Source organism: Mobula birostris, chromosome 8 (genome assembly GCF_030028105.1).
Source record: "Mobula birostris isolate sMobBir1 chromosome 8, sMobBir1.hap1, whole genome shotgun sequence".
NCBI classification, from domain to species: Eukaryota; Metazoa; Chordata; class Chondrichthyes; order Myliobatiformes; family Myliobatidae; genus Mobula; species Mobula birostris.
The window spans coordinates 86,966,294-86,992,668 of record NC_092377.1 but is presented as its reverse complement, the minus strand read 5'-3'; the positions used below and the strand labels follow the sequence as shown (position 1 = coordinate 86,992,668).

General features: G+C 42.0%; 1 protein-coding gene across 9 annotated transcripts in view; it reads left to right on the top strand.

Annotated features, from left to right (window-relative positions):
* Positions 1-26,375, top strand: part of LOC140201452 (ras and Rab interactor 2-like) — a 170,968-nt gene that overhangs the window by 85,108 nt on the left and 59,485 nt on the right. For 5 of the 9 annotated variants that reach the window (XM_072265579.1, XM_072265580.1, XM_072265585.1 and 2 more), the window contains one exon: positions 23,571-23,656. In XM_072265579.1, the coding sequence (XP_072121680.1) occupies positions 23,615-23,656 (42 nt within the window). In that variant the 5' untranslated portion in view covers positions 23,571-23,614. Of the gene's footprint in view, positions 1-22,663; positions 22,683-23,568; positions 23,657-23,963; positions 24,070-26,375 lie in introns of those variants that run through there. The other 4 variants (XM_072265584.1, XM_072265588.1, XM_072265587.1 and 1 more) reach the window with 4 other exon arrangements.

Here is a 26,375-nt window from a genome sequence, read left to right as displayed (position 1 = left end):
CTCTGCTCTCAAACGCATCTCCCCCATTTCACGCACATCTGCTCTCACTCCATCCTCCCACCACCCCACTAGGAATAGGGTTCCCCTGGTCCTCACCTACCACCCCACCAGCCTCTGGGTCCAACATATTATTCTCCATAACTTCCACCACCTCCAACGGAATCCCACCACTAAGCACATCTTTCCCTCCCCCCCCACCCCCTGCTTTCCACAGGGATCGCTCCCTACGCGACTCCCTTGTCCATTCGTCCCCCCCATCCCTCCCCACTGATCTCCCTCCTGGGACTTATCCTTGTAAGCGGAACAAGTGCTACACATGTCCTTACACTTCCTCCCTTACCACCATTCAGGGCCCCAAACAGTCCTTCCAGGTGAGGCAACACTTCACCTGTGAGTCGGCTGGGGTGATATACTGCGTCTGGTGCTCCCAATGTGGCCTTCTATATATTGGCGAGACCCGATGCAGGCTGGGAGACCGCTTTGCCGAACACCTACGCTCTGTCCGCCAGAGAAAGCAGGATCTCCCAGTGGCCACACATTTTAATTCCACATCCCATTCCCATTCTGACATGTCTATCCACGGTCTCCTCTACTGTTAAGATGAAGCCACACTCAGGTTGGAGGAAAAACACTTTATATTCCGTCTGGGTAGCCTCCAACCTGATGGCATGAACATTGACTTCTCTAACTTCCGCTAATGCCCCACCTCCCCCTCGTACCCCATCCGTTATTTATTTTTATACACACATTCTTTCTCTCACTCTCCTTTTTCTCCCTCTGTCCCTCTGACTATACCCCTTGCCCATCCTCTGGGTTCCCTCCCCCCCCCCCATCTTTCTCCCTGGACCTCCTGTCCCATGATCCTCTCATATCCCCTTTGCCAATCACCTGTCCAACTCTTGGCTCCATCCCTCCCCCTCCTGTCTTCTCCTATCATTTTGGATCTCCCCCTCCCCCTCCCACTTTCAAATCTTGTAATAACTCTTCCTTCAGTTAGTCCTGACGAAGGGTCTCGGCCTGAAACGTCGACTGTTCCTCTTCCTAGAGATGCTGCCTGGCCTGCTGCATTCACCAACAGCTTTGATGTGTGTTGCTTGAATTTCCAGCATCTGCAGAATTCCTGTTGGTTGTCCACAGCATTTCAATTGGGTTAAGGTCTGGACTCTGACTTGGCCATTCCAAAACACAAATTTTCTTCTGTTTAAACCGTTGTTGATTTACTCTTATGTCTCGGATCATTGTCTTGTTGCATTATCCAACTTCTGTTAAGCTTCAGGTGACAAACTACAATCCTGACATTCTCCTGTAAAGTGTCTTGATAGAATTTTGAATTAGTTGTTTCCTCAATGATTGCAAGCTGCTCAGGCCCTGAGGCAGCAAAGCAGTTCCAAACCACGATGCTCCTTCCACCATTGCAGTAAGACAGTGGCGCGTTCGAAAGGAGTGGCCTATCGGGGGCCAACCAATGGTGTACTTTTTAAAATGTGTTTTATTATGATCGTAAGACTATACTGGATTACAAGAACAACGAGTATGGCAGGTCTACCACATCAGTGATCTGTTCGTCATTCAGAGCCGCTGGCTGGGGTGACGTGACGAAAGAGCTTGTGGGAGAAGGAGAAGCTGGCGGACAGGCCAGAGAGAGTTCTGAGGAGCTGACCCGGGTGTAAACAGTGCTGCTGCTGACTACTCGAGGCATCAAAGCTGGTGTGTGCATTGTAAGCATTTTGGACATTGCTCTTGTGATCCCAAGACCCTGTTGGACATTGATGTTGTGAGGTTCAGCATGCCTGTTTCCCTTGTTTGGTGGTGAGGCAGGTGATGAGGCAGTAGCGTGACCTCGGTTGCAGCAAGAACAAGGCCCCACGCAGGGTTGCCTACTGCTGCAGTCCAGGTGAGACAACACTAGAGGCAACGTAGTGTGGAGTTCTTGCTTGCTTGGGAGCTGGCCTCTCCTATCAGTGCTGCCCTCCAGTGTTCAACTGGTGAAAAGACAGGCTGGACTGCGATGAGCTGTACCATCAATTTGCATGTAGCTCAGGGACTTGGACAGTACATGTGTTTTCTTGTGTAGTGATGTGTGTGTGTTTTTCTGCCATTAATCTTGTACTCTGCCTTCAAGTTTGATCTTCCAAAGTGTATTAATTCATACTTTTCTGGACTGAAATCAGTCTGCCACTTTTCTACCCAACACTGTATTCTGTCTGTATTCCACTATAACTATGACAACTTTCTACACTATCCACAACACCTCCAACCTTCACATCATCTGGTAACTTAGTAACCCATCCCTCCACTTCCCTCATGCAATTCATTTATAAAAATCATGAAGAGCAGGGGTCCCTGTGGAACACCACTAGTCACTGACCTCTCCATGTACCACCACCCTTTGCCTTCTGTGGGTAAGTAGCCAAGTTTCCATGGACCCCATGTCTCATGACTTCTGGATGAGCCTTATCAAATGCCTTACTAAAATCCATATATAGCACATCCACTGCTCTACCTTCACCAACTTGCTTTGTCACCTCTTCAGAAACTCATGAGGGACAACCTGCCCTCGCAAAGCCATGTTGACCATCTCCAAAAGACCTTGCTTCTCCAAATGCTGGCACATCTTGTCCTTAAGAGGCCTCTCCAATAGCTTGTCCACCACTGGCGTACGACTCACTGGTCAATAATTCCCAGCATAATCTCTATTATCTTTCATCAACAATGGGACATCTGCCATTCTCCAATTCTCTGGTACCACTCTTGTTGTTGGGAGGAGGGGGGTGCAAAAATCATCGTCAATGCCCCAGCAATCTCTTCACCAACTTCAAGTCGTAATCTGGGGTTTATCTTATCTGGACTAATGTTTTTCAGAAGCTTCAACACTCCCTCTTTCATAACCTCAATATGCTTCAGCATAATTAACCTTTCCAAAATCTGCCTTCATAAATGGGAGGAAGGGGGGGTTGTCTATAGAATCACTCCATGAGAGTGATGGTCTCTTCCTGTTTCTGACTTTCTCCTGCACTGCCTCAGTAGATGATTCCTCCATGACTTCCTCCATGACTTCCTCCCTTTCTGCAGCTGAACGCCCTCCTTCTGTATTATAATAAATGACTCCAGTGTGGTGCCACTCGGACAGCTATTGGGCTTCCTTCGAATGCACTGTCAACACATCCCCCAATACTTCATTCCCTGATGGAAGTTATAATGATTAACATCAGCAAACAGCTCCCTCTGGTTATTTGCACCATCAACTTTACTCTAGATGTCCATGTCTACCTCAACCATGCCTAGCTCCAGGATGTCCATTCCCCACCCTTCACCCCCTCACCACTATCTCGGAAGTGCATGTTTCTCTCCCCAAAATTGAGGGTGCTTTCCTCCAACCCACCTCAAAGCTAACCACAGTGCCTCCTTATCCACTCCACTGCGTTCCTCCCTCATCAATTCCCTGACTTCCCATGCACATTTCCACTCGAAGGGAAACGCTTGCAACTCCCAGCAAGATCTAGGTCAATTAAATATAAAGGTCCACAGACCAACTTAGCCACCTCCTGGATAATTGTTTATTACAGAAACCTTGTACAATGAACCAGCCCCACCCTACAACTGAGAACTTCCTCTGGTTTGATTGCATGATGAAAATAGTCACAATGGGCACTCAGCGGCAAAGTTCAGAAAAATACATTGCTCCTCAAACCAGTCAAACTCCATCCTGGGTAAACACCTGCCACTCCCTTCCAAAGAAGCAATAATGTGCAGCCATCTTCAGATTAGCTAATTATTTTGCAACTCAGGCACACTTACCATACACTAAAATCCATTAACTTGGCAGCATTGGTTTTCATGGCTAAAGGCAGTTTGAAATCCACAAGATACAAATGTAATCATTGCCTCACAATACTGTAAGCATGACAGGGACTACCTGTGATACCCTTGGTACAGTTGGGGATCCCAATCTGACTGATGATGCTCTACCTTAACGCAAGGCAGTGCTAGAAGAGAGAAATCGATGGTTGTAAACTTGGCAGCAAATTTGCAATTGTTGAAACTGCTCAAGAGCTTTCTTAAGCAGAGTGACACACATTACAAATGTTTCCCTCTCCTACCTGAATAGAAAAGGGCAGTGCATCTCACCCAGGAGGCGGACAGCCATGCCTGGACATGTAAATGCAATGGAAGCATAATGGTGGGAGTGGAGTATAAGTTACCGGTGCCAAATACATTCTTTTGCCGTTCATTCCCACACCATCACTGCAATACATGCTGACAGATCTGTAATTAGATGCCAGGATTTGAAAGGAAGATCTATCAACTTAAAGTCGCACTTTAAAACTCATCCAGAATTCATAATTCAAGTTCTCCCCAGCTGACAAATGCTTGGTATATATATTGCCGGTATGTACGAATGAGCATTTGGGAGAGCAGCGGGATGAATTTGCATCCTGTGCCAGAAGAGAGCAAAGCATTTTAGCTTCTACCCCCACTTCCACCAGAGCCGCGACAATCAGGGGCTGGGGCAAGCCGTGCAGAGCTGGGAGCACTGACCGAGCCAGTGAAACCAGCTGGTGGCTTGCTCTTCTCATTAGCACAGCTATTTCTGTTCACTCCTGACTTGCTAACAGAAACCTGTTCTGGTTATGAATGGAACCTTGTCATAAACCGTACATGGATAGTGATCAAAGCACATGGGCTCTGAGATAAGTGAGAATAATCTCTGGGAAAAATATACAACTTTAAAGTGAACCACCCTTCTCAGCTTTCCTTGTCTGAATCTTGAATCCAACATTTAGAATCTCTGAGACAATGCTTCAAAATTTACCAATTTCCTTCACTCCCAAGATAGCAGCAGTTCCAGCCAATATGACATGAAACATTCCAGGTTGTAAATGTGATGCAGAGTCTGGTAATAATGTATGTAGGCAGAGAAATTTCCAGGAACAATTTGATGATCTGTAGAAAGTGAGTGGGAACTCTAAAAGGAATCACAGTTCTAAGAACTTCCACTTAAAAATGACTGCCTGAAGCCTCTTTGCAATCATCTTTTACAGCCACTTCCTAAATAACATGGCAGCCTCTTACAAGTAGAGAGCAGTATTGATGTGACATACATAAATTAAAGGTTGTAAGTAAACCCCAGCAAGTTCTGGGACAAACCTGTAAAGAGAAGCAAATTACCACATACTTCATTGTGGTAATATGTACCACTGGGAAATTTGATGATTATTCTACTTTCAAGAATGGAACAATGTCTTTTTTCATTTGAATGGGTGCCGCGATAGCATAGCGGTTAGTGCAGAGTTCAATTCCAGCGCCGTTCTGTAAGGAGTCCTCCCCGTGGAATGCATGGGTTTTCCCGGGTGCTCCAGCTTCCTCCCAAAGACCTACAGGGTAGGTTAATTGGTCATTGTAAATTGTCCTGTGACTGGTTTAGGGTTAATCAGGGTTGTGGGGATCACTGTGGCGGCATGGCTTAAAGGGCCAGAAAGGCCTACTTCACATGGTATCTCAGAATTGAATGAATAAATAAATAGAAGGGAAATTTCTAGTATTTGAAAGAGAACTACTTCACTGCTGTCAAGACAAGGATCAATGTGCTATTCCAACCGTGGTTAATAAATATCTGGGAAAAATTCAGCAACAGAGATCACAGGGTCACCAGATGCTGCAGGGATTTGCACAGGTTTAGTTTTATTCTCCCTTCCAAAGAGTGCATAAAAAACATTGAGTTCATCCGGGAGTGAAGCATCGCAGCCATTCATGTTAGGTTTCACTTTGTAAGAAGTAACGGCCTGCAACCCTGCCAGAGCTGACATGCATCAATTGTTTTTTCACCTTTAAAATAGCCTTCCATAGGACATACCTGGACTACTTGTATAGTTCTGATACGCTAGTCCTGAATGCCGCAGATCTTGCCCTCAGCAGACAATGAATCTCCTGTTTCATTCATGGCTTTTGGTTTGGATATGTCTGATATGTTCTCGAAGCCACACACTCATCCACATGGGTCTTGATGAAGTTGGTGACAAATGTGGCGTATTCATTCAGACTCGAAGATGAATCCCTGAATATCGTCCAGTCCGCCAACTCAAAGCAGAACTGTAAGCACTGCTCCATCTCACTTGACTGGCCCATACCACCTTGGTCCTCACCACTGGTGCTGTGGCCTTTAGTCTCTGCCTATACGCTGGGAGTAGGGGTACAGTTAGGTGATTGGACTTTCCAAAGTTTGGGCATGGGATGGCACGGTAAGTGTTCTTGATGGTGGTATAATGGTAGTAAGTGTGTTGGCTCCTCTGGTTTCATGGGTGATATGGTGGTGATAGTGATTTAGAGAGTTTTACAGGCCGGCCTTGTTGAAATCTGTTGCAAGTGATAAGGAAAGCATCAGGATGTGTAGTCTTGTGCCTGCTAATTATGTTGCTCAGTTCCTCCAGCGCCTGCCTGACGTTGGCCGGAGGTGGAATGTATACCACTACCAGGATGATGGCAGGAAACATCCCTGGCAGATAAAAAGGATGACACTTGACTGCAAGAAGTTCCAGGTGGGGTGAGCAGGACTGAGACATTTGTGCACCATGATGAATTAATCATAAGGCATACTTCACCTCCTCTACCTTTGAACGGCTAAGCTATCCTGTCTTTGCGAAGAAAGGTGAAACCATCTCACTGCAGTGCTGCATCTGAAATTGCCAGTGTGAACCATGTTAAGCAGAGTACACAGCAGTAGCCAAAGTGTTCTTACCCCTACAGAGTGATATTCGGAGCAACACACACTAAACTAAACGCTGGAGGAACTCAGCAGGCCATGCAGCATCCACAGGAATGAACAAACAGTCGGCATTTCAGGCTGAGACCCTTCTTCAGGACTGGAAAGGACGGGTGAAGATGCCTGAAGAAAAAGATGTTGGGAGGGGAAGGAAGATAGATGGGAGGCAATCGGTGAAGCCAAGTGTGTGGGAAGAGCTGGTGAGGAAGGAATCTGAAAGGCGAGGAGAGTGGACCAAAGGAGTTAAGGGAAGGAGGAGGGGACCCAGGGGAAATGATAGGCAGGTGAGATGACACAAGGGTTTGAAGTGGGGAATAAAAGAAGAAGGGAGTGGGAAGGAAACATTTTTTTTACTTGGAAGGAGAAATCGATATTCATGTCACCAGGTTGGAGGCTACTCAGACAGAATATGAAGTGTTGCTCCTCTACCTGAAGATAGCCTCATCGTGGCACAAGAGGAGTCCACAGTGACTTGGTTGTTTGGATTCTGCTTTGGCTGACCCACAGACAATAGGTTCGATGGAACATACTCCGCTGGAGGTCTGTGTCTAGATCGGTGGTGTTGCGGATAGTGTAGCAGATTGTCTAAGGATACAATGGGATGCAGATGGGTTGTGTGGAGAAATCACAGATGAAGTTTAATCCTGCCAAATGTGAGGTATTGCACTTTGGGAGATCAGATGTAAAGGCGAGTGTTGATGTGCAGGGGATATGGGGATCCTAGTACCTAGTTCCCCGAATGTGGCCAAACAGACTGATACGGTGGTAAAGGAGACATTTGGCGTGCTTGCTTTTATTAGTTAAAGAACTGAGTTAATGAGTCAGGAAATACCTTGCAGATTTATAAAACCAAAGTTAGGCTTCATCCGGTGTATTGTATCTAATTCTGGTCGTCGTGTTATAGGAGGGATATGGAGAATTGGGAGAGACTTACTAGGATGCTGACTGGATTAGAGGGCACATGCTCGAAGGAAAGGTTGACAAACTTAGGTTGTGTTTTGTTTTCTGGAGCAGTGGAAGTCATGGGGAGACCTGATAGAGGTTTTTAAGATTACACGAGGCATTGATACTTTTGTCCACCAGGGTATAGGGCAAGTTGTCTTTTCTTTAAATACATAGAGTGGTGGTTGCCTGGGGTGGTAGCAGAAACATGTATATTATCGGCATTTAAGCAGCTCTTAAATAAGAATATGAATCGAAGCATATGTATGTTGTTTAGACAAAAGGTGTTAGTTTAGTTGGGCATTTCATTAACAGTTTAATTGGTTTGGCACAGCATCGTGGGTGAAGACCTGTCCCTGAGTTGTACTGTTCTTTCTTCTATATTCTATAACCCCCCCGTCATTAACTACACCTTCTCCACATTCATACCTGTAACAAAATGAGAAAATACATTTAGTTTGCCAAGTTCTTGCAGTTTATTCAAGCCAACTATCTTAGTATTAGAAAGATAACCCGATATGAAAGTTTCCAAAAGCTCAGAGGGCTTCATATTCAGTGTTCATAAATAATTTAGTGATAAATGTATTGGGGTAGCCGGCTGGTGGCGCAGTGGCATCAGCGCCGGACTTCGGAACGAGGGCTCCCGAGTTAGAATCCAGCTGGCTCCCTTGCACGCTTTCCATCCATGCTGGGTTGAGCGTCAAGCTAGCAACTTGGCCTCGTAAAAATAAGAAAGCCTGCTAAAAAAAAAAAGCTGTCATGAAGATGTCCCGATGACTGCATTCGGAGTTGAGGACTTTCTCTTAAAAGAAAATGTATTGTGATAAAAATTCTATCATAAAAGGTAATATTTTGGTGCAGTATTTGATTTGTTTTTCAGATCAAGTGTAATATCACACGCACCAGATTTGGGTTGGCATGCAGCCATCAATAACTTGCATGAAAGGACAGCGTTAAAATATCCAATCAACAACACCATTTGGCGATTTATTTATAGAGACAGTGTGGAATAGGCCCTCCGGCCCTTCGAGCTGCACCACCAAACAACCCCCAAGTAGGTCTTTGGGCTGTGGGAGGAAACCGGAGCACCCGGAGGAAACCCATGTGGTCACAGAGAGAACGTACAAGCTCCTTACAGACAGCAGTGTGAATTGAACCTGAGTCGCTGGTACTGTAAAGCGTTGTGCTAACCACTACACTATTGTGCTGCCTGTAGCATCGTCTCTACAGGCATATCACACAATGCATTCTGTTCGTAAAGAAACAGTTACACTTTCAGGACTCCCCTTCCTAAGCCACTATTGGCAAGTCTGGAGGTCAAGCAATGCTTGGAATCTTTGAGGATGGCTTCAGTGATGTCTGTTCCCAAGTCAAACTTCCTCCTTTACTGATTGGGTTCCCAACAATGACAGCCTTTGCCCCATTGAAGATAGGAGATGTTTGACCCTGTTAATCTTTCATGGTTACACCTGCCTAACATCACTCCACTACTGAAGTGGCAGTGTCACATGGCTCTGGGAGTCACAAAGTGGGCCTGTGATTTATGATTCTAACATACTAATCCCATCATATACAGTCCGTGTTACAAGATGACTCCTTTGAGCCTTCCAGTGAAATTGGATTGGATCACTTGTCCAATACGTACTTTGATGTTCAGAATAATTTATAGGCCCTTGGTCTTACAAAGCCTTCTGTTAAGTTTTCTATGCACAAGAAAGACAGACTTGACTTCTGTGCCTTTAAATGTAACTTTATGCTTCTGCAAATTTGGAATAGAATGCATTTGCTGAAGGAGTTATTTACAGTACTCTGGTAGATGCCAAATGTCTGAGAAAGGAAGCAAGGCTATTGCTAAATAGACAAGTCTGTGTAACAGCCAGCCGTATAGGTTTTTCAGATTTATCATTCATGTGCCAGCAGTTACCCGAACAAAATGACATGCCTGGATTTTACAGATTTTCCTTCATGCAACTCTGCTAAAAATAACTTGGAACCCTTTCTTGAACTGATATATGTACATACATATACACACACACACACATATATACACACACATATATATACACACACACACACACACACACACACACACACACACACACACAGCCTTCTGCCAACTTGAACCAGCTGGCCATTCTGCTCTGAGCGCTCTCATTAGGGTGTTTTTGCTCACAGAATTGTCGCTCAATGGATGTCTTCTCCTTTTCACACCTTTCTCTGTAAAGGCTAGAGACTGTTGTGCATGAAAAACCCTAGAGATGAGCAGTTTCTGAGATACTCAAACCACCCCATATGGCACCAACAATCATTCCATAGTCAGAGTTACTTAGATCACATTTCTTCCCCATTCTGATGTTTGATTTGAGCAAAACTGAACCTCTTGACGATGTCTGCATATTTTTATGCATTGAATTGCTGCCACATGATTGGTTGATTAGATTTTGCATTAACGAGCAGGTGCAGTTAATAAGATGGCCACTAATGTACACTATAAATATTGGAAGCAGTCTTATATAATATATAAATGAGACGATGGTGACGGTAATGTTAGCTTGACCTGCCAAATAGACCACAAGAGGTTGAAGTCGGAAATACTGAACCTGTTATAGTTATAAACCTGGGATCCAATATACAGAATGAAAATACACATTCATTCTGCACTAAAAGTAGCCCCTCATCTATATTGGCCAATGCCTACAAGTTGGTGTCCACCAATGGCACTTGGGTAGAGTGCTGGTGTACAAAACCCGCTTTTTTTTGCAACTCCATGCACCCAGTAGGTAGTCCATCATTGTTCAGGGAATAGATGACCCAAACAGCTGATCAACCAAGGCAATACCTACTTTTGAGACAGCAGGAGACAGGCTTGGGTGAGAACACTTCATACTCAAAGAAAAATGACAACAGAAACATGCTGTACTGGCTAGTATCAGGAATTCCCAATTATGAATTCACTGGTAAAATTCTACAGATCCATATTACGGTATATCACCCTTCTTTGTCACTAGACCAGGCCCTGGAGAGTCCTTAAGAAACAGAAGCTGGTGCAAGGCATTAGTCTGCTCTACCACTCAAAATTTACTGATCGTCGATCTCAACCATTCTTTCCTTACATCCTAACTCGAGTAAGAGGTCAAAAGTTTATTTATCTCAGCTGCAAGCATACTTGCAAAATATTGAGTAAACACATTTCGTCATCTCAGTTTTTTGACATGGTTCTAAATCTTGAGACTATGCTCTATCGCATCTTATCTGACACTCTTTGGACTTAGGAGATAGGCTCAACATCTGCCCTGTTATGTCCCCACATATTAATTTATGGAGTAAGAGTTATATAACATAGAAACAGGCAGTATGAAATACCCGTAGAGAGTAAGGCCGTATATTTTGGGTATATACCTCAAGAATGGTTGAAAAGAGATAAATATTTAATGAAAGTACTGCTGGTGGCTGGTAAAAAGACCCTTACCAGGAAATGGTTATCTCAGGAGAGCCTAGCTTTAAATGTATGGATGGAAATTACCATGGACATTTACAAAATGGAAAAGATAACAGCATCTGTTAATCATAAGTTGGAACAATTTTATTCATACTAAAAAATGGTTTAACTACATAACACCTCATAGGCCCGATTTTATTCTCACAAGTCAGTGAATATGTTGTAAAAAAAATCACTCCCTTACTCTGTACATAGTTTTCTTCTTTCAATTGTTCTTTCTTTCCTTTCCTTTCTATAAGTGTATACCTCAGATAAATATTATGTGGAGATTTGTGACAAATATGATTCTATGATATATATGCAGAGTATCTGAAATACATCTTATGGAAATGTTTGTTTGATGATGAAATTCAATAAAAAATAAATTCAAAAAAAAAAATTACAAATAAAAGAAACAGGCATTATGGTCCACAACTTCCATTTTGGTGTTTTGTCCCACTCTGCCGAATCCTACACAGGTCCATAGCCTTCATTTTCTTGTCTATTCAAGTGCCCATAAGAGTTTTTAGTCTCTTATACAAAGTGTTTGTATCCAATTTCTTCACTTCCTCTGCCAGAGAGTTCAGGTGGTCAACCATTTTAATCCCAATCCCCATTGCTATTCCAACATATCAGTCCATGGCCTCCTTTACTGCCACACTCAGGCTGGATCTCATATTCCATCTCGATAGCTTCCAATCTAATGACACAAACATCAATTTTACCAACTTCTAGTATTTTTTCCCTTTCCCTCCACTTCAGTTCCCCACTGTGGCCCCCCCTTACCTCTTCTCTTCTCCTCACTTGCCTATCATGGATGGGAGGTGTATGGAGGGATATGGTCCATGTGCAGATCAGTGGAACTAGGCAGAAAATGGTTCGGCACAGCCAAGAAGGGCCAAAAGGCCTGATTCTGTGCTGCAGTTTTTCTGTGGTTTCTATCTCCCCTGGGTGCCCCTCCTCCTTCCCTTTCTCTCATAGTACACTCTCTTCTCCTATTAGATTCCTTCTCCAGCCTTTCACCTTCTTCACCCAAGGCCTCAATGCTTCTTTCTTTATTTTATTAATTGAGACCAGCACTGAACAGGCCCTTCAAGCTGCATGGCCTCGCAATCCCCCAGTTTAATCCTAGCCCAATCAGGGGACAATCTACAATGACCAATTAACCTACCAACCGGTGCACCCAGAGGAGACGCACATGGTCAGAGGGAGAATGTACAAGTTCCTTACAGGCAACGACAGGAATTGACCCTGGGTTCCTCATACTGTAAAGCATTGTATTAACCACTATGCTACCGTGCCGTCCCCTCTCCCAACCACCTGGCTTCACTTATCACCTTCCAGCTTGTACTCTTACCCCTCCCCTCTGCTGCTCATTCTGCTTTCTTCCCCCTTCCTTTCCAGTCCTACAGAAGGGTCTCAGCCTGAAATGCCGCCTGTTTGTTCATTTCTGTAGATGCTGCATGGCCTGCTGAGTTCCTGCAGTGTTTTGTGTGTATCAGAATCAGACTTAACAATACTGACGTACGTTGTGAAATTCGTTAACTTAGTGGCAACAGTACGATGTCATACATGATAAATATAGAAAAATATAAATAAATCAGTAACAGTGTGTATATGTATGTGTATATATAAGTGTGTGATAGCCACACATATACACATACATACACACAGCACCTATAAAAAGTATTCACTCACCTTGGAAGGTTTTCATGTTGTATTGTTTTACAATATTGAATCACAGTGGATTTAATTTGGCTCTTTTTGACACTGATCAACAGAAAAAAAACTCTTTCATGTCAAAGTAAAAACAGATCTCTACAAAGTGATCTAAATTAATTACAAATACAAAACACAAAATAATAGATTGCATAAGAATTCACCTTCCCCCCCACCCTCAAGTCGGTATTCAGTAGATGCACCTTTGGCAGCAATTATAGCAGAGTCTGTGTGGATGGGTCTCTTGCAGCTTTGCACATCTGGGCAGTGCAATTTTCCTCCACTCTTCTTTGCAAAACTGCACAACCTCTGTCACATTGTCACAAGTCCAAGACTCTTCATCAGGACTCGGCCCGAAACGTTGACTGTACCTCTTGCGATAGATGCTGCCTGGCCTGCTGCATTCACCAGCGTTTTTTATGTGTGTTGCTTGAATTTCCAGCATCTGCAGATTTCCTCGTGTTTGTGTTTTTAAATTCATAAATTCTCAATTGGATTGAGGTATGGACTCTGACCTGGTAACTCCAAGACAGTAACTTTGTGGTTTTTAAGTCATTCTTGTGTAGCTTTGGCTATATTCTTGGAGTCATTGTCTTGCTGGAAAACAAATCTTCTCCCAAGTTGCAATTCTCTTGCAGACTGCATCTGATTTTCCTACCTCTATTTTGCTGCAGTCATTTTATCTTCTACCTTCACAAGCCTTCCAGGGCCTGCTGCAGTGAACCATCCCCACAGCATGATGCAGCCACCACCATGCTTCACAGTAGGGATGGTGTGTTTTTGATGATGTGCGGTGTTTGGCAGGCTTATGCCAAACGTAGTATTCAGTCTGATAGCCAAAAACCTCAATTTTGGTTTCATCAGACCATAGAACCTTCTTCCAGATGACTTCAGAGTCTCCCACAGGCCTTCTGGTAAACTCCAGCCAAGATTTCATGTGAGTTTTTTTCAACAGTGGCTTCTCTTTGCCACTCTCCTATAAAGCTGCGACTGGTGAACCTGGGCAACAGTTGTTACATGCGCAGTCTCTCCCATCTCAGCCACTGAGGCTTGTAACTCCTCCAGAGTTCTCTTGGTGCCCTCCCTCACTAGTCCCCTTCTTGCACAGTCATTCAGTTTTTGAGGACGGGCTGCTCTAGGCAGATTTACAGCTGTGCCATATTCTTTCCATTTCATGATGATTAACTTAACTGTACTACAAGAGATAGTCAGTGATTTGGAACTTCTCCTGTATCCATCTCCTGACTTTTGCTTTTCAATAACTTTTTCATAGCATTGCTTGGAGTGTTCTTTTCTCTTGGTGGTGTAGTTTTTGCCAGGCTGCTGACTGACCAGCAGTTGGACCTTCTGGATGCAGGTGTATTTTTACTACAGTCAATTGAAACAGACAATTCTGCACACAGGTCTCCAAAAACAGACTTCCATTTAATTAACTATGTGACTTATAAAACCATTTGGCTGATTTGGTGTGTCACCACGCGCCCCCTCTCCCCCCCCCCCCCGACAGACGCTGCTCAACTTGCTGAGATCGCCATCAGTTGTTTTGCTCTAAGCTGAATAATAGCCGGCAGGATCATTTCACAAGATGCAAAGGGGATGACAACAAGTAATAACAAGCATCAAATACCTCTTCACAAGAAACCTGCAGATGAAGAAGGTGTCATTCCTCTCATTTTGGTTCATGTCCAAGGCCTAAACTCCACACTTTCCCTTTGCATCTAATTAGTTTTATCCCCCAATTTTTAGTCCATAAATACTTTCCATTATCCCATTGTGTGGAAAAAATTGCTAGTATCAGTCCTTCAATTTCAATGGGTGAGTCCCTTAATTTAAGGTGGTATTCTAATTAAACATTTGTGGTAAATGTTTGAGTTGAATGAACTTGGGTTGAGCGAACTCGGCCTTTTCTCTTTGGAGCGACGGAGGACGAGAGGTGACCTGATAGAGGTGTATAAGATGATGAGAGGCATTGATTGTGTGGTTAGTCAGAGGCTTTTTCCCAGGGCTGAAATGGCTCACACAAGAGGGCACAGTTCTAAGGTGTTCGGAAGCAGGTACAGGGGAGATGACGGGGGTAAGTTTTTTACGCAGAAGGTGGTGAGGGCGTGGAATGGGCTGCCATTGACAGTGGTGGAGGCAGATATGATGGGGTCTTTTAAGAGACTCCTAGATAGGTACGTGGAGCCTAAAAAAATAGAGGGCTATGGGTAACCCTCGGTAATTTCTAAAATAAGTACTTGTTCGGCACAGCATCGTGGGCCAAAGGGCCTGTATTGTGTTGTAGGGTTTCTATAAACAAAAGAGATTCTGCAGATTCTGGAAATCCAGAGCATCACACACGCACACAGTGCTAGAGGAACTCAGCAGGTTAGGCAACGTCTATGGAAGTGAATAAACAGTCAATGTTTCAGGCTGAGACCCTTCTTCAGGACTGGAAAGGAAGGGGAATGATGCCAGAATAAAAAGATGGGGGGAGGATAGGTCATAGAATCAGTTTGGAGTTGTGGCCGGTGTAGTTATCCACACTGGTTCAGGAGCCTGATGGTTGTAGGGCAATAACTGTTCCCGAACTTGGTGGTGAGAGACCCACGTTTTCTATACTTCCTGTCTGATGGTAGTAACAAGAAGAGAACATGCCCGGATGGTGTGGGTCTTTGATGGATGCTGCTATTTTTGGCAGCTCTCCGTGTAGAGGTTTTCGATGTTTTGGGGGGGGGGACCTTCCCTGTGATGGACTTCCTGTAGTCATTTACATTCTTGGGTTTCCATACCATGCCATGATGCTCTTCATTGTGCGTCTTTAGAGGTTTGTCAAAGATAAATTATGTTGTATCTCCTTTCCTTACCTAAATTGTAAATTTTTGTCTTAAGTTTTCTTCTTTAATTAATTGCAAGTAGTCAAAGAAGTAGTTCAGGTTTTAGTTTTTTAAGTTTTACTAAAACTTTTTAAAAAATTTACAATTGAAGTAAAGGATAGATTTCAAAGTCTAGAAATAGAATCTGTTGAAGATGATAGCAATCATGTAGAAATGAAATTTAACTCTCTAAAGGATGCCTTGGTAGAATCAGCAAAGTCAGTGATTCCTGAAAAAGAAAAAAAGCACAAAGAATAAATGGATGACAGATGAAATCAAAAATCTGATGGAAGAAAGGAGACGGAAGAAAGCAAATTCTATAGTATATAAGTCCTTAGATAAAAAGTTAAAAGCTTATGTCAAAAAGCTAAGAAGAATGGTTAAACCAGGAATGTGAGCAAATAGAAAGAATCCCTATTACTGATCCAAAAAGGTTACATCAACAAATCAAGAATATCACTGGTAAAAAGCTCCTCTGTTCTTCAGGTGGATGTTTGCAAGTAAAGGAAGGTACCACTATCATGAAAAAAGATGAGATTATGAACAGATGGACTGAGTATATTCTGGAATTGTTTGAAGACGATCGAGGCGAAAAACCAGAAATTAAGAAAACCATTGAAGGTCCAATTATTTTAAAATCTGAAGTTCGTAATGCGATAAATAAGATGAAGAAAGAGAAGGCAGCAGGTCCTGATGAATTAGTAATAGAACAAATTATTGCCGTTGAAGATTATGGAATTGAAAAACTTACTGATTTAATCAATGACATTTATGAGACTGGAATAATACCAGAACAGATGGAAAAAATTAGTATTTATCACTCTTCCTAAGAAAGCTGGAGCAATAAAATGTGAATTAAATAGGACCATAAGTTTAATGAGTCAAGTCACCAAGATACTTCTAAGAATTTTGATGACGAGAGCTAAAAGTAAGATACAAGCTGAAATAGTCAAAGAACAATGTGGTTTTGTGAAAGGCAAAGGTACAAGAAACACAATATTGATGTTAAGGATACTATCAGAACGAGCTATTCAAGTGCAAAAAGGTTTGTTTGTTTTATTGACTACACAAAAGCATTTGGTAAAGTGAAGCACAATAAGTTATTTGAAATATTACAGAAAACTCTAGATCTAAATTTGAAAGACGTCCGCCTAATCAGAAATCTGTACTGGGAGCAAACTGCCGCTGTAAGAATAGATGGAGAAGTGAGTCAGTTTTCGAAAATAAAGAGAGGCATTAGACAAGGGTGTGTTTTCTCCCCTGATTTAATTAATGTGTACAGTGAAACAATACTACAAAAAATAAGAGACATCTTGGGAGTCAAAGTTGGTGGTGAAAACATCAATAATTTCAGATATGCAGATGATACTGTGTTAATTGCAAGTACAGAGGAAGAGTTACAAAACTTAATTGATATAATTGTTGAAGAAAGTGCAAAAATGGGTCTATCTATCAATTGCAAAAAGACAGAATGTATGGTGATATCCAGAAAGAAGGAGAATCCTATCTGCAGGCTGAGAATAAATGGAGAAGACATAAAACAAGTAAAGAACTTTTGCTACTTAGGAAGCTGGGTGACATCAGATGGCAGGTGCGACTTAGACATCAAAAGAAGAATAGAGATGGCAAAAGACACCTTTACGAGAATGAAGAGTATACTGACCAATACTAAACTAGGCATGACAACCCGCCTCAGAGTACAGAAATGTTATGTTTATCCCGTTATGTTATATGGCTCAGAATGTTGGACAATATTTAGTAACATGAGGAAACGAATTGTAGCAGCAGAGATGAGGTTTTTGAGGAGGATGCAAAGAATATCATGGACGAAACAATTATCTAACGAGCATGTCATGAACAGAGCAAACACAAAAGGAGAAATAATGTATGAGATCATGAAAAGGCAACGTAACTTCATTGGACATGTGATTAGGAAAGAGGAGTTAGAATGCACGGTAATTATGGGAAAGACTGAAAGGAAGAAAGCAAGAAGAAGACAAAGACAAATGATGATGGAGACAGCAGCCAGAGAATTGGAAATGAATACCAATTAATTGATCCATTTGACCCGAAACAGGAGTGTGTGGGCCATGGCAGTCAGATCTCAAACTGGGCATGGCACCTGATAATGATGATGATGATATCCTTTCCAGCCTGGAAGTTTGTGTTTTGCTATTTTTTCTCGTACCTCAGAGCACTGACTCTGACCATGCTGTGTTGCTTCCTGTTGGATGAGATCTTGGACCAGTATTCCATTCATAAAAACATAGACTGTGTAAACAAATTAATGTAGAAACAGCAGCATTTTTCTGGAGAGGGGAGCTGTCTGTTGCAGTTGGTATAGCAACTGTTTCAGCTGAGTTGGCAGAGCAGACATTTCCTGCTTTAGCAGGAATTGAGCCAGTCCTGAACCTTATTGCAAGACTGAATACATACTGAATTACTGTCCATTTTAAAGCAATGTCTGAGGTTTGGAATGGTTGGTGGTGGGATAAGGCAATGTGGAGAGCACCAAGAAGTTTTCTTAGCCAATTTTACTGTTTCTCTGTCAATAAACTATTAAATTGTGACTCATTAGCAAAGTTTTAACCATAAAAATCTAGCACAGTAACCACATTTCAAAAATATTTAGATTCATGCATTGCATCATGACCTTTGAGCTATATTAATGATAATATATACATATCATAAGATGATATTTTCTTGTAAAGACCATAGACCGTAAGATATCAGAGCAGAATTCGGCCATTTGGCACATTGAGTCTGTACCACTATCTCATCTTGCCTGATCCATTTTCCTCTCAGCCCAGATCTTCTGGCTTAAATATACATAAAGATTTGGCCACAGATTTACTACTCTCTGGCTAAAGAAATTCCTCCTCATCACCATTCTTGAAGAACACCCCTATATTCTGAGGCTGTCCCCTCTGGTCTTAGACACTCCCACCATAGGAAACATCCTGTCCACTTCCACTCTATCAAGACCTTTCACCATTCAATAGGTTTCAATTAGGTCACCCCTCAATTCTTCTGAATTCCAGTGAATACAGTCCCAGAGTCGTCAAATGCTCTTCATATGACAAGCTGATTAATCCTGGAATCAGTTTTGTGAACCTCATTTGAACCCTCTCCAGTTTCAGCACGTCCTTTCTAAGATAAGGGCCCCCAAACTGCTCACAATACACCAAGTGAGGCCTCACCAGTTCTTTATAAAGTCTTGCTTTCGTATTCTAGTCCTTTTGAAATGTAAATTGTAAAGTTATACTGATATTAATTCCATTTTCATAACAGAAAATTTATTATTTGTGATGGGAAATCTTTTATTGGTGTTGGTGGTAAACGAGCTACCAATGCCAACCTTACTGACAAGTACAAATCCAAATGCTCTTCAGTGTGGTGATGCTTTCTGCCTCCATTACTCCTTCAGACAGAATTCCTAGCCTCCATATTACCCGTTAGTGAAGTTTTCATCTCTCCTCTAATGCTTTCACCAATTAATTCCATGCCTTGCGATTTACAACTCTGAGAGAAAAAAAAAACAATAGGTCTTTGTTCAAACCTCTTACTAGCTCTTCCTTCAGTTAGTCCTGACGAAGGGTCTCGGCCCGAAACGTCGACTGTACCTCTTCCTAGAGATGCTGCCTGGCCTGCTGCATTCACCAGCAACTTTGATGTGTGTTGCTTGAATTTCCAGCATCTGCAGAATTCCTGTTGTTTACAGATCTTTGTTATTTATTTAGTTTATTTTTAACTTTATGCACTTCAGTTGTCTCTCCTCAGCCTCCCCTGTTCTGAAGAAAACTCCACAGGTTATCTGACCTTCCTCATATGTGTGACTTTCAGTCCTGCCTCCTCTCCAGTGCAATCATATCTGTGGCCGCAAGACTATGTACTGTACCTGAGCTGATTGTTTTATATAAAATCTGAGCATAATCTCCCTGTTTTTGTAATCTGTCTCTACTAATAAAGGAAGGCGTCTGGTGTGAATTCTTATGTACTTTATTAATCTGTATTATTACCTTGCGTACCTGTGTATGTACTCTCCAGTGTCTCGTTATACTTTGTCGTCAGCGGCATCTGTACTTCTCCGGAGATGATAGTGTGACACTTTTTCTGATGGTTCTTGGGGTTGTAGACTTGGGGTTATTTGCACTTTCTCGAGAGTGACAGTCTCTTTCACCGCGGCTGCAGGTGAAGGCGGTAGGTGCTCTGGGTGATGCGGCTCTGGCTCTGTTGTTAATGCGCATGTTGGTCCTTGCTATCTCAGCTCTTGTGCAAAGGTAGATGCTATTGGAGTGTGTACATTCTGATGTCTCTTTGTACTTATGCCACCCAATACCCTCTCATATTGTATATTACCCTGTCTTATTCTACACCTTCTGTTTCTGTCTAAGGATTTCCTCCTCACCATCAACTACGTGGCTTAATTTTTTCCCTAATCTGCAACCCTCTTTGTTATGCCTCTGACATTTGGGCTTAAACCATTAATATACATTACAAAAACGAAGATCTGTCTCCTGTTGAGCTGGTTACGGCCCTTCCAGTCCCCTAATCAATTGTCAACCCTGTACTTCCTGGTACTGATCTGTATTCAATATGCCTCCATCTCTTGGATTTCATTTGCTTTTGCTGTCTTGACCTATCTGCCACCTTGTCAGAAGTCTTGCTGAAATTTACATGGCATACTTGGAACTCGGTGACCAAAATGTCAGTCAGGTTAGTAAGAGAGGATATTTCCTTAAAATATGCTGATTGCCCTCTGATTAACTTATGCCTTTATAAATGAAGAACCATACTTTCCCAGAAGTGGATTACAAACATTTGCTTCTTGTATGATTTATCCCACATAGAAAGTTAAACAAGCCGTCCACCTCCACATTAGCTTTCAGCCCTTCAGGCCTTCCTTCCGAGTTAACCTGCTCCTCCTTCCGTACTTGTAAAACGTATTTGGATTTTTATTGATTTTGCCTGCTAGTATTTCTTTCATACTCCTTTGCTTTTCTAAGTCCCACGTGTTCACAACGTCCAATTCCAGTAAGCTGGCGGGGTGCTCAGACACAGTGGTCACTCTGGCTTCAGTCAAAGGTGTATTTGTTCATCCTATACGTCTCTTTTACAATTACAAGTCACTGCTAGATACTAAAAACATCAACTACTTCAGAATTATCACGTCAGCGAGTTTTTCGATAGCGATGGAGCTGGGTTTATTGTGAACTGTTTTTGTGTTGTTGCCTGGACCTGCTGTGTACTACTGTGCCAAAATGGTCCACAGTTCAAAAAAAAATGTGGAAGTGGTAGTTTTGGACACTTCTATTGTAATCACAACAATCTGTTGGACATTGGTAGTTAGGGCACTGGTTTGTTGGTGAGACTGATGGCGGGGTAGCTGTGTTGCCTCATTTGTCGCGCAGACGAGGCCCACGTGCCTCGGACTCAGTTGCTGTGGATGCTGGTGAAGGAGATGCCGGAGCTGGTTGTGTACCACTGCATTTCATATTGGTTTGGGGGCTGGCCCCTTCAGTTGATGCTGCCCTCTAGTGTTCGCTCTGTGGAAGAACAACCTGGACCAGGACCCACTCAGGGACTTGGGATATGTTATTTTTCCCTTTGAGACTGTTTTCTGAGATCATAGCCATATGGACTATTTATGCTGTGTGCTGTGTACAACGTGCTGTTGGTAATGTGTTTTGCACCTTGGCCCAGGAGGAATGCTGTTCCGTTTGGCTATATTCATGTATGGTTGAACAATAATTAAGCTTGAAACTTGAACTTGTCTGAAATACACGTTTTTTGCCATATCTTCTTTGTCTTTTGATGCCTCTAGATTCAGCAGTCACACACTATATCTTTGTAGGAAAATGTTAACCTTGAACAACTTCCTTAAATGCCTCCTGGTGCTCTGAGAGTGATTTAACTGCAAAACTATTTTAAGGTAATTCTTACTAAACCACTTCTAATCCAGTAAAATTGCGCTTGCCACAAATTAGAATCTTTGATTCTATCTTGTCTTCATCCATTTCCATATCAATGATAACTTTAATTGAATTATCACCACCACAGTAATGCTCTCATATTGATACGTATTCTATTTCCTAGCAACTTTCGCTAAAGCTGAATGCAGAACTTTCCCTTCTCTTGTTGGATTTGCTAATATCAGCACAGAAGATTCTCTTGTATGTATTTTAGGAACTCTATGCCTTTTTATATCGACTCTATGTAAGCTAGTTGAAATCGTCCAAGGTTTCGAGAGCACAGTAGTTCAGCAGCTAGTACTATTGCCTCACATCTCCGAGGATCCTGAGCTCAATCTTGGACCCTGAATGTTCTTCCTGTACCGGTGTAGCTTTCAGCTGGCTGCTTCAGATTTCTCCCTCTTTCCAAATACATGTTAGTAGGCTAATTGGCTGTCGCAAATTGGTCCTCAGTGCAAGTATGTAACAATAAGAATCCAAGGAGATTTGACGAGCATGTGAGGGAGTGACTAAGTTTTAAGGCAATAAGGGGAGGTGGAATGGGACTACCCTGCTGGCAGCCACCGTGTGGCTGATGAGCTGAATGGCCTGTATTATAATAAGAAAACAGTAAATGGCTGCCTGTTTTTGCACTTCTCAATTTTACCTACAATTCTGCTTTTCTATCTTCCTTGGACTGTCTTCCTGTTATAGCATGACTACCACCTTTGTACTCTTTACCTCAACCCATACAATTCCATTTGATGCTCCTGCCAAAGTTATCATGTCTTCTTGAAACTGTGATTTAACTAACAATACCAATCTCACCATTTGCCCTAATCCTTAGCACTCCCACTCCCCGATCATCGAATGTGAAAAGCCTGAATGGCAGGAACAGTATCACTCCCCTTTCAGCTATCTTTTTGACGTATCTGTGGAGTTGCTGCAAAATGTCTTTAAGCCCTATCTATGATTGGGTGAGTATGTACGTACGTAGGAGTCACGAGTAGTTTATTTGGTAGCACTCTCACTTCTGTAGCGGTTGAGAATGTTAGTGGAGCGCTGAATTACCCAGGTGGCTGTGGCAGATAGTGAGTGAAGCAACAGGGAGGACATGTCTACCTGACATTGTCTTTGTTAATTTACATGTTGGACATGCATCTGTCTATGACCATGCCAGAGAGAATGAATTGTAGAAGAGGCTCATGAGGGGGGCTTTCATTTATGAGTCCTGGAGTGTGTGTGCGCACACATGTGCATTGGTGTATTGTATATTTCATAGATCTTGAGCAATTGAACTTGTATCAAAGGGATAAAATTTATTCAATATGTTGCTGCCCTGCTGTAACAACTTTGAGATATTTGGCTCTGATTAAAAGATTGTAAAGGATCTCCAGATATGGGCAACTCTTTGAGAGTAACCAGTTGTGAGAAAACAATTTTTGCTTTGCACCTATAACTAATCACTTTGTGGTCAACTGAGAAAGGATTAGGTTTATAATTAGTTTAAAAATGAAGTTAATGAATAAGCTTGTTTTCCAAATTTAAACTTAAGAGCAAGCAGCTGCGTGTTTAACATGCAGTCTTAACACAGAAGAACTGGACATCTCTTTAAGTTTTTATAGTTAATGATCAGTAAGCTGTTTTTAACATTACGAGCTGAGAGGACACTGGAAGAGAGTGTTGCTAAACTTTGTGTTGTGTTCTGATTTGGGGCCAGTTTATAATGTTACTTTGCTTTATGGATTGAAGGAGAGGATAGTGCTGTCATAGAATTTGGCCGAATGTGTTTTGGCTGGTGGTTTTGCAATGCACATCAGTATTTCCTTCAGCATGGAATAACTATTAAATGTCTTTGATTTCAGGTCCGTCTGGCTAACCCTGAAACTTTCCCAAATAGCCTCTGAGAATGTCAAGTCTGGTTGAGCTGAGGAAAGGGAGTTTTTTTAAGGTATTGTAATCTTGTTACAGTGTTTTTAACAGAAGTAATTTATAAACCTCTTCAACGTGTATCCTTGCTTTTTGTGCTAGTTTGTTTTTTTTCCTTTCGTTATTTCTTCAGCCAAACCCCTACCGTCCTGCCCGTTGCTTTTTTATTTTGGTCAGGGTGGACAGGGTAAGTGGGGGGAGGATGCAGTAGAGCAGTTCAGTCCAGTCAGTGCTTTACCATCAGTGGACATGCCAGGAAGCATGCTTGAGAGATGAGGAAATGATCCCACCCTGGCTGTATTTCCTTTTTTCCTGCAGACGTACTGCTGAGACAGTCAAAAGCTCAGCTGCAATTGTTAGTAGTTTAACTAGGGACAGAGTGGGTGAGAGGACAAGTACAAGCTGATCACAATCCATCAAATGGACTCGTAGAAGGTAAGGCATGTTCAGCAAGCCTAGATGAACTTCATCAGCATGCTAGATATAGATGTTATTTATAATTGGCTGCCAATTTGACAACTTTTGATTAAAGGCTGTCAACAAAAATAACTCCGGATATGATTAGAATCAACTTTTTTTATATAGAGGCTAGGATATAGAAGGAGAATTCTGTAGGATGTAACTGGTACTTAGGAATCAGCTTTTCACCATGACGTCAGTGAAGGAATGGTGACATGTACATGTTGACTGGTGCTCAGTGCACTACGTTAGGTGGCATGATAAAAGTGCAGATTGGAGCAGAAAATTGTACTGATAGTTCACAAAGTAAACGCATGTGCAAAACTGCATCAGCTGGAGTTTGTTTGTAGAAGTGCAAGGATATCAGACCCAAGATAAAGGGGCTAGATTAATTTTCTGAATTTCTGTTCATATTCCATATCTAATTTCCCTTTTGTTGAGTTTCCTTTGGCGTTACAAGAAGTTATTAGCTATGTCAATGGAAGTAGTTCTTCACGAGAGTATTATAAACCACAAATTAACACCAGACCGCTGTGAGGTACCAGGAGGTATAGGTGGTTAATTTTAAGCAGCTCTTTGGAAGCAAAGTGGCGAGGTACTATGTCTAGAGAGGCACTTTCTGAGCTTTGGTGGGAGACGGGGGATCTGAAGGCCACCAGTTAAATACAGCAATGAGTAGACACACTTGATCCAGATTAGATCCAGCAATTGAGCTGTTCCTTAACAGAGAGTGACAGAGTGAGGGATGGATTGGGTGTTTAGAAGAAATGGCATGACCATTCACAATAATTGAAGAAAATTCTGTTCTTCTAGTTGCTGAACAGACTAAAAATTTAAAGACAATGAAGCGTGTGGGTAGAACCAAGATTGGTTAGATTGAGAAAGCTTGTTTTCGTTGCCTTGTATCTACTTCTGAAATCCCTTTTGTTGCATAAATCTTAGTAACTGAAGATAATTTAAAGCTACGAAAACTGTATTCAACTTTATTTATATTATAAACTGTTGCTCTTTTTTCTGAATGATGTAATACAGTCATTACATTTCATATTCTCAAGTGAAAATGTATACATTGTGATCTAATTCATTATTTAGTTGGTTGAAATGAGAAATACTGTGACTAATCATAATATACCCTTGGGCCCTGAAAGCTGTCACATAAATACAGACGTGTTCCTTCATGTTTTTAGCAAAAGTTGGATTAACTGGTTAAAAGACTAGAGATTCTGTTTTGCATAACTGCCCTTCTGTAAGAAATATAAACAAAGATAATTGGTACTTATGTTGGCAAAAAGCTTGTTTTCACAATGTGAGTTCTGTGGAATTCAGTTGTGGTCACTGCAGTTTAGAATTTAGGAAGTCTGTTTGTAACCCAGCTGATGCATATTGCAACATGTGACTTTGTTTTCTTTTAGCCACAGTGGAATTTTTTATGGAATAGCCCGCTGCTACTTTAAAACTTATCTCCAACAATCCGTAAGCATACTGTTTAGATAGTTTGAACTAGATCACAGAAGCCATTCCTGCTGAATATTTTTGTTAAAAGTGCATCTTGCCTGTCCATTATTTATATATAATGCCCTGATATGATGTTTAAGTCAAGATTTATTCATTTAAAATGTCATTTTTATTTTTTTGAGCATCACACTTTAATGTTTCCTCAATGTTTATGCATCTGATTGGAGCTGAAAGCAAATTGTATTTTGGCTGTACTTGTGAATTAGTGTAACTCTACCTTTGATAATGATTTTTTTTAAAAAGTGCATGTCAAATGAAGCTTGGAATGTACCAATGTGCCTGGTACAAATATAATTTTTCTCCACTCTCAGGACTAAGATACCAGCTAGAGTTGATCTTGTGAAAGAAGCAGTAAGATGTTGCAAGACTTGTGGACGGGCACCCATACTAATTGAGTAGAACAACAGTACCTTCTCCCCTGACTTTGCCATCAACAGGAAAGGAACAAAGTTTGCCATTCACTGCACTGGCAGCTGTCCACAGGATCTGCATGACCTTTTTGCGCAGCAACTTGCTATACTCTGGCACATGATTCAGTGGATTCTCTGTGGGCAGATCTAGAGCAAGAGGTTCTTCAAACAATCGGACTGAGATGCATTAGGATGAAATGGTTGTTATGTTGGTTCAGGATGAGGCAAACCAATTTGACTTTTAGGATGCGATTTTGGAATAACTGATGGCAGTCGTGATTTGAATTTGTCTAGAGATGCTGATGTATGCTGAAGGTATCAGTGTTCAGCTCTGACTCTTTCTAGCCAGAGTAAAAC